The following is a 15278-nucleotide window of genomic DNA, read 5'->3' as shown; positions in this document are numbered from 1 at the left end:
GGTAACACATTTCCAAATTGCACTTTATATAAGTTGTATTAATACATATTTTATTATGTTAAGTGTTTATTTTAGAGGTATATTACATATTTAATAAAAAGTTAAATAGGGGCGCCTGGCTGGCTCAGTCAGTAGAACATGCGATTCTTGATCTCCGGGTCGTGAGTTCAAGCCCCACATCGGGTGTGGAGCCTACTTTAAAAAAATAAAAAGTTAAATCGTTCTGCAGGAATTACAACAAAAACAAGGAGTTTCTTATTTTCTGTTTCCCATTCTCTACTGCCACTCTCCAGAAGCATTCTCACCTTCTTGCTGTTTCTATCCATGGGTCTAAACATGCCGATACAGCATTTTCAGTATTTTTCAGTTTCAGATATTATTTACTTCTTAATTTCCCAAACTTCCCCTCGTCTGATCTCAATGATTTCTATTATGAAATTTGATTAGATTAAAAGTCAGAGCTTACATTTTGAAGACTGTATAAATATTATTCTCAGCTGAGCCTGGGAGTATACCATAATTACATTTCCTTTCTTGTACAACTATGTTTTCCCTGGAGTTAAAATCATCCTCCCCCCCTTTTTTTTGCTTAGTTTTCAAAGTACACACCACTAACTTATCCTCAAACTTTGTGCTGGAAGCATAACTCTCGCCTCCCTGTGTTCAAACATCAGATCATCTATTGGTTGTATTCTTTCTTGGTTATCTCCCTGATGCAGCCCTCGGTCCTTCTACAGGTTAACCTGCACGCCACACCTGCTGGGTTCTCCCAACACCATCTTGATGCGCTTCACCTGGCTTCTGTGTTCGATGCCCTGTTTCTTGGATACCATTTCAGATGTATCCTTCTTTGGGCGATTACAACATACAGTAGCTGTCTGAGTCAAGGTAATAGGCTATACATTTTCTGAGACTTTTCCTGTTTTAGAATGTTCTCCCTTCCCACTTGACTGATCATGTGACTGGATATAGAATTCTTGGTTGGAAATAATTTTCTCTGAGTATTCGGGAAACTATCTGTTGCCTTATGAATTCCAATGCTGCTGAGAAGTCCAGGAACATTCTGATCCATGGTCCAGGTTTCATGGGACCTGATTTTCTATTCTAGAAGCTCTTAGAGTTGTCTCTTTGTTAACATGAACTCTGAAATTCTGTGATGGCTGACTTAGGGATGAGTATTTTCTTTCTTTCTTTTTTTTTTTTTAATGATTTTTTATTATATTATGTTAGTCACCATACAGTACATCCCCGGTTTCCGATGTAAGGCTCGATGATTCATTAGTTGTGTATAACACCCAGTGCACCATGTAATACGTGCCCTCCTTACTACCCATCACCGGTCTATCCCATTCCCCCACCCCCCTCCCCTCTGAAGCCCTCAGTTTGTTTCTCATAGTCCATAGTCTCTCATGTTTCATTCCCCCTTCTGATTACCCCCCCTTTCTTTATCCCTTTCTTCCCCTACCGATCATCCTAGTTCTTATGTTCCACAGATGAGAGAAATCATATGATAGTTGTCTTTCCCTGCTTGACTTATTTCACTTAGCATTATCTCCTCCAGTGCTGTCCATGTTGTAGCAAATGTTGAGAACTCGTTCTTTCTGATAGCTGAGTAATATTCCATCGTATATATGGACCACAACTTCTTAATCCAGTCATCTGTTGAAGGGCATCTCGGCTCCTTCCACAATTTAGCTATTGTGGACAGAGCTGCTATGAACATTGGGGTGCATATGGCCCTTCTCTTCACTACGTCTGTATCTTTGGGGTAAATACCCAGTAGTGCAATGGCTGGATCATAGGGTAGCTCAATTTTTAACTTTTTAAGGGACCTCCACACTGTTTTCCAGAGTGGCTGTACCAACCTGCATTCCCACCAACAATGTAGGAGGGAAGGGATGAGTATTTTCATGCACAGAACCAACTTGACTATTTGGGAAATGTTCTCAAGCATCACTTCTCCAAGTGACCCCTGGATTTCTGAGACCCCTTCAGAAGTCTGTAAGGTCACTGTTTTCATAAAAATTCTTAAGCAATATTGGCTTTTTTACTTTCATTTTTTCATGAGCGTACAGTGGACTTTTCCAGGTGACATGACTTGGGATGAGGTAACAGATGGAAAGGAGAAGCTCACTTAAGGGGGTGCCTGGGTGGCTCAGCCATTAAGCATCTGCCTTTGGCTCAAGTCATGATCCCAGGGATCCCTGGGATCGAGCCCCGCATTGGGCTCACCGCTCGGCGGGAACGCTGCTTCTCCCTCTCACACTCCCCCTGCTTGTGTTCCCTCTCTCGCTGTCTCTCTCTGTCAAATAAATAAATAAATAAAATCTTAAAAAAAAAAAAAAAGCAGCCCACTTAAGAATCCAGTGATTTTTTAGTAAGTCAGACAATAAAGACATTTGCAAAAATGTAAACCAATTCCAATATATACACAAATGTTAGGGAAAAAGCAGTAAAATTATTTTTCTAAGAATGTGTGTTCATTATTATTGAATAAATTGAAGTTTTAACAATTTTTCAGTTTTAATTTCTATCATGGTAAACAAAAAACATCATACACCATAAATAAAAAAAGCTTTTTGGGCCCTTAGTAAATCTGAAGTATGTACGGATCCTGGGACCAAAAAGCTAAGGAAACTCCATGCCTAAATCAGGTCTTTGATATTTCCTTCCCCCCATTTTCTCTTCTCTTTTTGAATCTCCTACTATTCACATTTTAGATCTCTTGGTGTAATACCCTAATCTTTCTTATTCTTCCTCTCCTATTTTCTATCTTCTTATTTATTGTTTGTTTTCTGGGAAACTTCAATTTTATTTTCTGCCCCCTCTATTAACCGTTTTCCTTTCTACTATCTGATTTTTAATTTCAGAGTGTTTTTTTAGAAATATGCTCTTTAGATTGTTCTTAATGTTTCCATTCTTATGAGTGCAAAATTTCTTCTCTTCAAAGATATTATTATTAATTATCTGGGGCTTTTCTTTCCTGCCTTTTGCTTTCTGCTGAGCTCTCTTTATTCTGTTTGATCCTTTTGGCTTCTGTCATTCATGCTAGAGGCTCTCCCCAAACACCCAGGATCTTCAGTTGTCCTTTCCTATTTGAAGGTGAGAGATGACAATGCCGACTGTAAACTATGTGAGAAGTGGAGCTTTCCACAGGGTCCTCTTCACTCAAGGCAGCTGTTCTCCAACTTTGTGCTATTATGACCTGTATACACTTTAAAAAATTCTTTATGTGGATTATACCTATGGATATTTATTAGAAATTAAAATTAAATATTTTTGAAATAGATCAATTCATTTAATAAGTCTAATACATGTTAATATAAATAACTTTTGTGAAAAATAGATTTTATAAAACAAAAGTTAGTGAGAAGAGTAAGGTTGTTTTACATTTTTGCAAATCTCTAATGTTGACCTTAATGGAACACAGATGGATTCTCATATCTGCTTATACGTTCAATCTGTCACAATCTGTTATTTTTTTTAAGATTTTATTTATTTGTTTGAGAGAGACAGTATGAGTGGAGGAGGAGGGGCAGAAGGACAAGCAGGCTCCCTGCTGAGTAGGGGGCTCGATCCCAGGACCCTGAGGTCATGACCTGAGCTGAAGGCAGATGCTTAACCAACTGAGCCACCCAGGCACCCATTATTTTGATGAAGTACACAGAAAACAATCCAACCTCACATAGATATGTCACCGGAAAAGAGAGGAGTCTTTGAATACCTATTCAGAAAAGTGTGTATACTCTTTGATATTACACTGAAACTGAACATATGATAATTTCTTAGAGATCTGTTGGAGCCTGATGCCAATACCAATACACTATACCCTGTTACGTTAAAATCCATTGGTCTATCTTGCACATTGAAAGGATCTTTTACCAATGCATGATTTCAGGATAGTCCCAATTTCAAACATTCATTCCTAAGAGTCCTATAAAAATATTCCCTTTGTAAGATTATTTTTACTTTGGAAAATACAATCCTGATACTTGTACCAATATCTCTTACAGATAGATGGGTATGAATAAATTAAAGACAGCTGAAATCTAATCATTGGGACCTAAACACTGGATGAAGAGAAACAGTTAAAGAAAAGTAATAGTCTAATGAACCACCAGAGACAATGGACTCTTGGAAACAAACTGAGGGCTTCAGAGGGGAGGGGGTGGGGATTGGGATAGGCCGGTGATGGGTATTAAGGAGGGCACGTATTGCATGGAGCACTGGGTGTTATACGCAAACAATGAATCATGGAACACTACATCAAAAACTAATGATGTACTGTATGGTGACTAACATAATAAAAAATTATTATTAAAAAAAAAAAAAGAAAAGTAATAGTCAAAGAAGCAACATTTCTGGGCCAGTGATTTCCATTACTGGAGGATGGAGGGCTCAAGATCTAGGTTTTGTGTCCAGGTCTTTCAATATAAATCCTCTTTCTGATCAGAAAAGAATTTTGAGCAGAATCCGTCATGGCTTAACAGAAATACTCCTTGAAAATATCCAACTCTCTGTGTTCTATATGTTAGGCTAATCCAGCTTCCTCTGAGCTTTAACTTCATCTCCAGAGTGAACTACCTGGTAGGAGGAAGTGTCTCAGGGGACACACCCAGGCTCCAGGTATAGCTCACCTGTAAATGAATGACTGGCATTCATTGCTCAAACCACAGGGTAGGAGGGAGCTCAGACACCTTCCAGTCCAACCCCTCATATTAAGGTGAGGAAATCATGGCTCCTACAAGGGAAGTAGCTTACCTTAGTTCACACAGCTAATAATTAATGGCCACAGCTGGGGTTAGTATCAGGGCTGCTGAATCCTAGTCATGTACTCTATTAAAAACACATCTATTGAAAGATTTGTTTCCTGGCTGACTCAAGAAAGCCGAGGGCTGGACTCTGCATTATGGTGTTTTTGGTGCAAGACCTTGTCTACCTGGGAGCCCTAGCTTGAGTCACCTGCTTAGCTTTCCTTTACAATCATTTTCTAAAATAGGACAAATGCTAAGAACGGGAACAGTGAGGAAGAAGTAATGAGATTTCTTTCATGCCCTTGTCATAGGGCCATTGTCCTAATGTATTTGGCCCACCATCTTGTTCGCTCTCCATTTAACAGTAATTATTGAAAGCCTCCATGACAGGCATCATTACAGGTACGGAGGTGTGGTATAAAGAATGTGGGTGAAAGCCCTGTCCTATGGTGCTTATGCCCTGATCAGTGGTGGTAAATGTTAATAACAGAATACATAAAGAACATAGTATGAAACAAAAGACAAGTGTGGGCAAGGATGTGAAGAATAAGAACCCTTGTACACTGTTGGTGGGAATACAAAATGGTACAGCTTCTGTGAAAAGCAGTTCTTCAAAAAATTAAAAATAGAACTACCATATGAGCCAGCAATCCAATTCCTCGATATTTATCCAAAAGAACTGAAATCAGAATCTTGAAGAGATATTAACACACTCATGGTCATGGCAACACTAGTCACAATAGCCAAGATGTAGAAACAACTTAATCCACGGATGGATAAAGAAAACGTGGTATTTACATACAATGAAATATTATTTAGGCTTAAAAAGGGAGGAAATTCCGTAATCTGCGATAACATGGGTAAACCTTGAAGACATCATGCGAAGTGAAACGAGCCAGTCACAAAAGACACATACAGTATGATTCCACTTACTTGGGAATCTAAAGTAGTCAAATTCATAGACTCACAGAGTAGAATGGTAGTTACCAGGGGTTTGACGGGTGATGGGGGGAGATGGAGGAATTGCTAATCAATGGGCAAAAAGTTCCAGGTAACAAGATGAACAGATTCTAGAGACCGGCTGTACAACACAGTACTGAAGTTAACAATAATGTAGTGTACTCTGAAAATTTTGTTAAGAAGGTAGATTTCACGTTAAGCATTCTTACATAATAAAATAAAACCTGAAAGCACTATTTTGCTAAAAACAGAAAAACCTAAAGAAATTACAACAGAAACTCGCATGACATAATACGTTATCACTTAATGAGAAACGTTTATGTGAAAAATAATAAAGTATTGGTTTTACTGAAAAACGAAACAAAACAACACAATATGACACTATCCTATGTGATACAAAGCAAAAAGAGCAATGTGGGGAGAGCAACTGAGGCTGGGTAGGGGTGGAAGAGCACTGGAGCAGTCATGGAGGGCTCTTGATAGAGGTGATATTGGAGTATGGGGAGGGCTGAAAGAGAAAGTCATTTAAGAAATCCGCTGAGCACACCAAGCTCATTCTGGACTCACTGGCGTGAGGTTGCAGAAAGGAAGCCACTATTGGCTGGAGTTTGGTGAACAATAGGAGCATGGGAGATACAGGAAGAAGACTGACTAAAAAATAATATGCCCTGTACTAGGGGAGCACAGATGCGACCACGGAATGTGGTATACCAGCCACTGAAGATACTCCATAAAGACCAGGACTGTCCTAGAGTTACAGCCTAAGGATGGGGACCAGGTTTCTCATTGCATCCGTGTATCTAATGAACAACCCTACCTGTACATTGGCAGGAGGGAATGATTCATAGACTGTGTTTTGTACTCACAGCTAAAATTAGAGTCATCCCACCTTTGGGTTTTGGGTATTTCCCCCATACCCTAAGTTCCAAATATTTCTTCCTTTTTGAGTAGGACTATGAAAAAGAAGGTAACATTTCATACTTGCTTACTTACATTTCTTACTTGTTTGAAATGTAATTAGAGGAAATGTAGTTAGAGGAAACACTGTTCTCTTTTACAGAACATATTACATGTAAAATTTTCTCTGACCAGTGATGTGAACTTGAAGGCAGGAACTGTATTTTGACCTTGAAGATTCTACTGCCTCACATGGAATAAGAGACAGGAATGGGGCCTCTCCCCTTCCGGTGTACAATAGACTCAGCACCACTTCCTTTCCCCACCTACCTAACTAGGTCAGCTGCCAATCTATTGCATCCACACCGGCACATGTGCACGTGGGAACAGAAAATGGAATGAGGTTAACAGCATCAAATGTTCCATTAATTTCACTGATACGTTAATACTGGCCTTGAAAGTCCACTTGAAGAAAGCCTGCGGGTAAAAACATTGTTACCACCGTGCAGAAGTTAAAAGAGATTTTGGTGGTGGGAAAATGCACTAAAAGAAAAGAAAACTTCCCCCTCCTTTCATTGTCTTCATGTTCTATGTATCCCATGATTCACTTTCTGAATTACATTTCAAGGAAGAAAAAAAGGATGGCCCAAATAATTTTTTTTTAGACTTAAACTAGACTTAGCTGAATGTTTTATAAGCAGGGACTTGACATTTACAGACTAAAGAGAAAAAGTTAAAGGGAAAGGGAAGATTTTACTCTCATCTTCTGAGGAAGGAAGAGAGCTTAGATGATTTTAATATGCTAATAATTTTAAAATAGAAATTCAATATAAAGAATGGTCTCTCTTTCCTCACTCTTCATTCTTAAAGAAAGATTCAAATTACAATTTAGGTAACTCTTCTCTATTCCAAGAGAAGGGTGACTGTATAAAACAGTAGGCATTTTCTTCTTTAATTGGAAGTAAAAAAAAAAAAGTTTTGAGATTTTAGGGGCATGTTAAAAGGGGGAAAGTGGTTTCTTTTGACTGACCTAGTTTCCTGACCATTTAGGGATTTCTTCCAGACACCAAACCACAGACTTAAATTTCTAGGCTATCACAGGGATTACGAGAGGAAAGAGAGATTTGGCTTTACAAAAGGAAAACAAAAATGAAGTATCAACTGCGTTCCAAAATGTTTTATGTTGGAAGGTTTTTGTGAAGTAACAATTTAAATCTAGTCATGTACCAAAACTAAACACAGATAGTATGAGGAAAGAAGTTATAGATTATGGTCATTTATGAACATGCATGAAAAATTTCTTTAAAAAATACAAACGAATTAAACTTATCAGGACACAAATATATAAAACATCATGACCAGGTAAGATTCATTTCAGTAATGAATGTATGATTCAAATAGAATGCCTAGTAATATAATTTACCGTATTATGAATAGAAAGAGAAAAATCATATGCTAATTTTCTTGAAGACAGATTAAGCATTCAATGAAATTTAATATTCATTCACAATATCCTAGCAAAATAGGAAAAAATGTTTATGTAAATCCCAAAACAAACATCATAGTTATTGGTAAGAGAGTTAAAGCATTCCTGCTAATGTCAGAAAGATGATAAAGATATAACATCAAATCAACACTGTACGAGAAGACTTACCCAAAAAATAAGATACGAAAAAACATAATGGGTAGAAGAACTATAAAGGAAGACAAAAAAATTTCCTCATTTTCAGATACTAGTGTCTATACAGAAAATCCAAACGGATCTATAAACCACCATTAGAACTAATGGAAAAGCTTAGAAAGTTAGTTGGATACACTATCAACATAAAATAATCAACAGCATTCCGAGAGGACAATAATAGTCAATTCCAAAATAGGACAAATATTCTGGTCAAAATAACATCAAAAGGAATAAGTTTTTAAAAGTCGTATGTATGAATGTGATGGAGAAATTATAAAACACTACTATAGGACATTTTAAAAAGGCTTGGTTGAAGAGAAATATGTTTATGCATGGGATGACTCAATATTGTAAAGATGTCAATTGTGCCAAAATTAATCTAAATTAAGTGTATTTCCAATAAAAATCCTAACAGAGTTCTTCAGGGAACTTGACAAACTAATTAAAAAAAAATCACTTGACAGTGCAAAGAGTCATGAAAAGCTAAGCCAATACGGAAGAGAAATGTGGGCTTAATAATGAAGAAGATGTGGTATGGGGCAGAGATGGACAAACAGAGGAATGAAACAGAATGCAGAGCTCAGAAACAGACTCATACATACATGTAAACTTCACATGGGATTCCTAATGTGGAGGTACAAATCAGCACAGAAAGGATGTACTTTTCAACTAGTGGTGATCAGGCTACTGGCCAGACATAGGAAAACAAGAATTTGGATCTCCTACCATATACCATACTTACATCAACAGTAGTAAGGTTAAAGACAAGGCAACATTTTAAGACTTTTAGAAAAATAATAGAGCATAGTTATGAACAGAGATTACAAGATAATTTTTTTTAAAGATTTTATTTATTTATTTGAGAGAGAGAGAGTGAGAGAGAGCACAAGCAGGGGGAGCGGCAGAGGGAGACAGAGAAGCAGACTCCCCACTGAGCAAGGAGCCTGACTCTGACTCAGAGCCCAATTCTAGGACCCTAGGATCATGACTTCACTGACTGAGCCATCCAGGCACCCCATAAGATAATTTTTCAGATAGAACACAAAATCCACATATTATAAAATGTACATTTATTTAGTGTGGTCAAACCTATGAATTATATGACTTCTTTTCAAAGAAACTGTAATTAAAGCGAAAAGACAAGTCTCATTGTAGGAGATGGTCTGCAACTCAAATAATCCACAAAGATCACTAGCCAAAAATCATGAAGAAAGCCTACACAGCAATAAGAACAAGAAATATCCTGACAGAAAAATGGGCAGTGAGTAGAAGGCAGACATTCACACACACAAAAATCTAAGTGGCCAACAAACAAGACAAGATGCTCAGTCTTACTTGTAATTGGCAAAACACAAAGTAATGTATCTCCCAATGGAATATTACATTGCAGTGAAAATAAACAAGAGAGGTATAAATCTCAAAAGCAATGTGGAGAGAAAAAATTTTGTGAAAGGTTGGCACATTTTATGCCATGTTTGAAATAAGTGAAAGTGAGTTACATATTTTAAATAAATGCTTACATAGATAGTCATGACAACAAAATCATACCTGGGAGTAACGCACCAAGTCTGGGCTAGTAGTAGTTCCAGTTCTAGTGGTATACTGAACCGGATTATACTGGCTTGCCTGAGCCAATTCTGCGCACCTCCTCCTAATTCCATGTTCAGTGATGTCTTGCTAATAGCTTGAAATCTGCTGTGATGGAATATTTACACCACAGAAACTGGCAAACAATATACATCTCAGATTCCCCTCTCGCGTCCTAATGCCGGAGAACTGGTTTACCAGCACCTTACTATGCCACTCTCCACAGAATGAGATGCAACTGCGAGGAACACATAAGGGGCTTCAACAGAATTTGTAATGTCTTTATGCTTTAAAGAATTTCTAAAGTAAATATCACACAAGAAAAGGCTTTGATAGAGTGGGGATAGGGTCCATGGCTATTTATCATGCTACTTTTCTATCTTTTGGAAATATACTCTGAAAACACAATCTAGTCAGCAGAGCTTTTTGGGCCAGCATAAAACCATTTTCTTTTTCCCCTCTTTAATTTTAGAGATTTAAATCTTGCTTAGTTGGTCACAATATTATAATATGTTGAAAAACCTGGATCTGAACTAATAATAGAAACTTTAAAATTATTTCAAGCCCCAACGAGAGATTTGCTAGAGTCAGACCTTTGAAACCAACTGATGTAGGGTATATAATAAAAGATTCATAAGAGGCATTAACATAAAAAGTCACATCAATACTTCTTACTTAAGCAAATATAACAGCAAAGATATTTGAGCTCTAAATGTAGACTCCAGATCTAAGGGAAAGGAAGTAAAAACAAATAGGGACATAATAGTGTGGACAGCTCAGCTATAAAAGTTAAACAAGCAGATGCTCTTTCTTTTTTTTTTTTAAGATTTTATTTATTTCCTTGAGAGATAGCGAGTGAGAGACAGCACGAGCAGGGTGAGAGGCAGACGGAGAAGCAGGCTCTCTGCTGAGCAGGGAAGCCCGATGTAGGGTTTGATCCCAGGACCCCAGGATCATGACCTGAACCGAAGGCAGACGCTTAACCGACTGAGCCACCCAGGTGCTCTTCATTATTATTTCCAAGAGTATCTGCTTGTTGGGGCACCTGGGTGGCTCAGTCGGTTAAGCGTCTGCCTTAGGCTCAGGTCATGATCCTGGGGTCCTGGGATCAAGCCCCACGTCGGACTTCCCTGCTCAGCAGGGAGTCTACTTCTCCCTCTCCCTCTGCCCCTTCATCCCTGCTCATGCTCTCTGTCTCTCTCTTGACCTCTCTCAAATAAATAAATAAAATTTTTAAAAATGAAAATAATGAAATGAAATAATAGGATTACCAATCGAAATGTGACAAAACCAGGTATTCAAAATAGGCTGGATTGGATGCCTAGTTCTTTGTCCTTGAGCAAAGGACTTTCCATACTGCACTCCTGATTCATCTGTAAGATGTGCATAAAATCTGCGTTCTATCTGCCTCCCAGAGCTGTTAAGAGGATTACAGGAGATCATGCATGTGCCAGGGGTAGATAAGTGTGATCTACGAAAGGGCCAGGCATGCACACGTGGTGTTTACTGCGTGCATGTTGTGTCACCACATGGATCCCTGACACATCATCATCCGGGTACTCATTCACTCTGACTCAGGCTGACAGGTCTGACCTCCTTGTCCAGAGAACACCAAAGAGAAAAGAACAGAGAACCAATTCAGGAATACAAAGACCTTCTCAGTCTTCCAACTTTTGCAGAATGGGCTCCACTGCCAAGGTCCCTTCTTTTTGACCTAGGGGGCTACATCATTTTTACCTTTCTTTAAATTAGGAGACACAGGAAGATTTAAACTTCAGGGAGTAAAAAAAAAAAAAAAAAAAAAGGAAAAGCCCTTCTGGACTATGCCACCACGTCCCAAACCATGGCCTGAAAAGCAGGGCTCCACTCTGGTGAGAGGGATTGTGGCTAAATGCCTGGGGTTTGGGGTCAGAGAAGCCCAGATGAGGCATATAAGGTGATAATGAGCATAAAGCTCTACGGCCTCCGGCATGAAGTAAGCAGGAGACAAACAGTCATTACCATCAATGTACAGCCAAACCAGCAGAGGCTTAGGCCAGGGGCCTCCCAGCACATATGCCTCAATCCTCTCCCCATGTTACAGTGCCACTGCTCGGCTCTGGAAGGAGAAGCCACTTGGGGGTTCATGAGATTTTACCATCAGCGACTGCTAAATGGGAGGCTGTTTTAATACCAATGAACATGTAGACTCTAAATTCCCTAATTCAGTTTGTTTTTTTTTTCAAGAGAGAACTGAACACGCCTGAGTGGTGGGAGGGGGAAAGGGAGAGGGCAGGAGGGAATCTTAAGCAGACTCCATGCCCATCAAGGAGCCAGAGGTAGGGCTCGATCTCACGATGCCGTGATCATGACCTGAGCAGAAATCAGGAGTTGGATGCTTAACCAACTGAGCCGCCCAGGTGTCCCAGCCTCATTCAATTTCGTATGCCCTTTCTCTATTTTCTTATTATTGTGTTTATTTTAGGTAGACAGTGTTTCCCAGCCACAGCTGTACATTGCAAACATCTGAGAAGTTTTAAAAACTTCTGATGCCCTGGCCCCACCCCAAACGAATTCATTATAATATCTAGGGGTGGGATCCATCATATTAAAAAAAAAAAAAAAAAAGCTTCCCAGGTGATTCTAGTAGTGTAGTTCAGGTTGAAAATCACAGTCTCGGAACATGCAGACTGGTTTCCAAAGTCTCCTGAGTCAAACCAGGGAGATGTTGCAACATTGGCAGTTTTTATATCCTAGACTTTCCAAATGAAAGGAGGAGTTGATGCAATTCTATACACAGATCTCCCAGAGGCCAGGCTTGTCTTAGGTGTTAGGGATTCAAAGGTAGAAAAGGAGATGTGGCTCCTGCCCCCCAGGTGTCACTTATACCAATTTCATTAAACAAAGAGGGATAAGATTTATAATTTGCATTATGGTTGAGTCATGCAATGACAGGGCACCGTAGAATTTTATAATGGGATTTTACTATAACAAAATCAACATCATCACTGGTTGATATTTTTATGCTTCCTCTGTGCCAGCATTGAGCTAAGTAGGCCCTTTCAGCGTTTGAGCACAGAAGCTTTACAATAACCAGACAGATAGATATTCTTATTATTTCCAGTCATTCATTCCACAAAAGCTTGCATGCCTCTGATGGACCAGGCACTGTTTAGGCACCTGGGCAGTAACAAAACAGAACCCAGGCCTTGGGGAGTGTTCCGTGAGTGGGGGTGAGGAGGAAAGAAACAACAGATGTAAACATAGAGTGTGTCACAGAATTGGATAAATGCCAGAAAGAAAAGGCAGAGCAGGTGACGTGCTATGTGGGTGTCCGGCAAGCTTCACTGAGAAAGGAAGACATGGGCACAGACTTGCGGGGAGGAAGTTAGTTTTTCCACTCCATTTCAAGACTCACCCAAGGAGATCTACATGGCTCAGCTGGGATGCAAACCCAGACATGTTGGAAATGAGAGTCTGTGCTCTACACTTGCCTACAGCCTGGCAGAAGTTTCACAATATAAAATACTAACTGATTGGCTGGTCCCAGCCCCTTCAGCAAATTTCCTAAGCCCGGTGTCTTTTACGTCATAGGTACTTAATATATATTGGAGTTAATCATTTAACTTATTAATTAATTTGAATGAGTATGCTATGACTTAAAGTGTTTGTGTGTTTACTGGGTCCTGCCCACTCCCTAGGCAGAAGAAAATTTTTAGAAAATTCAGTGGAGGCGGGGAAGCTGCAGACTAAGTGTGCACACGTTTTTGGATGCCCTGTTCATGCTGTGTTGTAGAACAATGTCCCTGCTCTGTCAGGTTAAACAGGTCTCTTCTCTGAGCCAGGAGGATGGATTGGGATGGAGTAGTAAATAACTGTGAAACTCTTCTAGAACAAGGATGCTTCCAGGTAGAAGACTTCATGGCATGATAGCACGTAAAAATGTATGAAATTGAATCAAGGAATACAGGTGAAGTTCTCTTAGGCTGCATTCATCTGAGAGAAAGTCATACATTCCTAGGTGAGAATGATCTTTTGAGTATGAACTTACCTATTGAAGTGGTAGATATCCTGTATGTTTCCAAAGAGGGCTGATCTTTCTTCTGTCCCCAGAGGAAGTTTTGTTTGGTCCCTGATGCAGTCAAGGTAATCCTGGGAAATCAATGAGAAGGATGTCTTAAACACACCTGTCCTTCTCCAAGTCATCTTTATTTATGCGAGACGAATCTCTCATAACAATTTCAAGTAATTATTACACTAATGTGCTCATTAATTGTACTATGAAATACAGTGTCACTTTTATTAATGCTGATAATACTCATCTATTTGTAGAATGGGGAGTTCAAGCAAGAAGGAGTATGGTATATATCAAGCTATATACCCCCCAAATGTATTAAAGCTTCCTTAGATGGATAATATGATCATAGTTTCTCATAAGGTCAGATTTTTGGCATAACAACATTATCTTCTGTTTCCTTGACTGATTTATATGATAAAAAGATACTCAAATTCATTTAGTGGAAAGCCAGAAATACAGACCTTAAAATTTCTCATCACAAGAAAAAGAATTTGTAACTGTGCGCTAATGGCTGTTAACTACACTCATTGTGGAAATCATTTCACAATAATCACACGCATCAAGTCATTATGTTGTACACCTTACACTAATACAATGTTCTATGTGAATTATATCTCAATAAACTGGGAAAAGAAAGCATTGCTTAAACATAACCTTGAAATCAGGAAGCTATCAGTTGTTAAAATGCAGAACAAAATTCCTTCTCAAACGCTAATTTATAAGAACCCCCCCCCTTTTTATTTTAATAAGCACATAACTCACTCTCTCTAGTAGGCTATGTTAATGAGCCATGGACAACTCTGAAATGATTTTATATCTTTTAACACAGCAACAGCTCCCAAGCAGAGCTAAGATGGGCTTAGATCCACTGTGGGTTGAATGTCCGTGGCTTGGAAGCTTCGAGGTGCTGAGAGAAAGCTGTTTTCCACCCTGGGTGTGAGAGTTCATAACTGAGTGTCCCCCCTTCCCCAGCAATGCTTGAAAAAAGAACTCGGTAGGAGGCAAGAAAACAATAAAGAAAAAAGTGAAAGCAGCTGAAATAACGTAAAATAAAAAATAAATAGAATCCCCTGCCCCGGGCTGCACAATGTACTATGGCCCTTGACCAAACGTCACACGGCTTCGTGCAACCCCGGGGAGGAACGGACCCTGTGCAAATCCCAGGCTACAGCCACATTCCAAAGTCCCATCACAAGCACAATAGCAGTTAGGCGCAACCAGCCAAAGGAGAAACTGAAATTTAAGAACCATCAGATAATTCTTCCTTCTTCTCTTTTAATATGCCACATTCGTTCTCTCGTGCTCTTTCTGCTCCTCAGAGGAGAAGCAGGCAGTTCTCAGG

General features: G+C 39.1%; 1 protein-coding gene across 1 annotated transcript in view; it reads right to left on the bottom strand.

Annotated features, from left to right (window-relative positions):
* Positions 1–15278, bottom strand: part of PLEKHG1 (pleckstrin homology and RhoGEF domain containing G1) — a 218637-nt gene that overhangs the window by 44591 nt on the left and 158768 nt on the right. Inside the window, exon 4 of the mRNA XM_040627958.1 lies at positions 13910–14010. Coding sequence (XP_040483892.1) covers positions 13910–14010 — 101 coding nt within the window. The remainder of the gene's footprint in view (positions 1–13909; positions 14011–15278) is intronic.

The sequence above is a fragment of the Ursus maritimus genome, unplaced genomic scaffold (assembly GCF_017311325.1).
Source record: "Ursus maritimus isolate PB19 unplaced genomic scaffold, ASM1731132v1 scaffold_13, whole genome shotgun sequence".
Taxonomy (NCBI): domain Eukaryota; kingdom Metazoa; phylum Chordata; class Mammalia; order Carnivora; family Ursidae; genus Ursus; species Ursus maritimus.
Note: the sequence above shows the minus strand (reverse complement) of the source record. Positions and strands in the feature narration are given on the sequence as shown.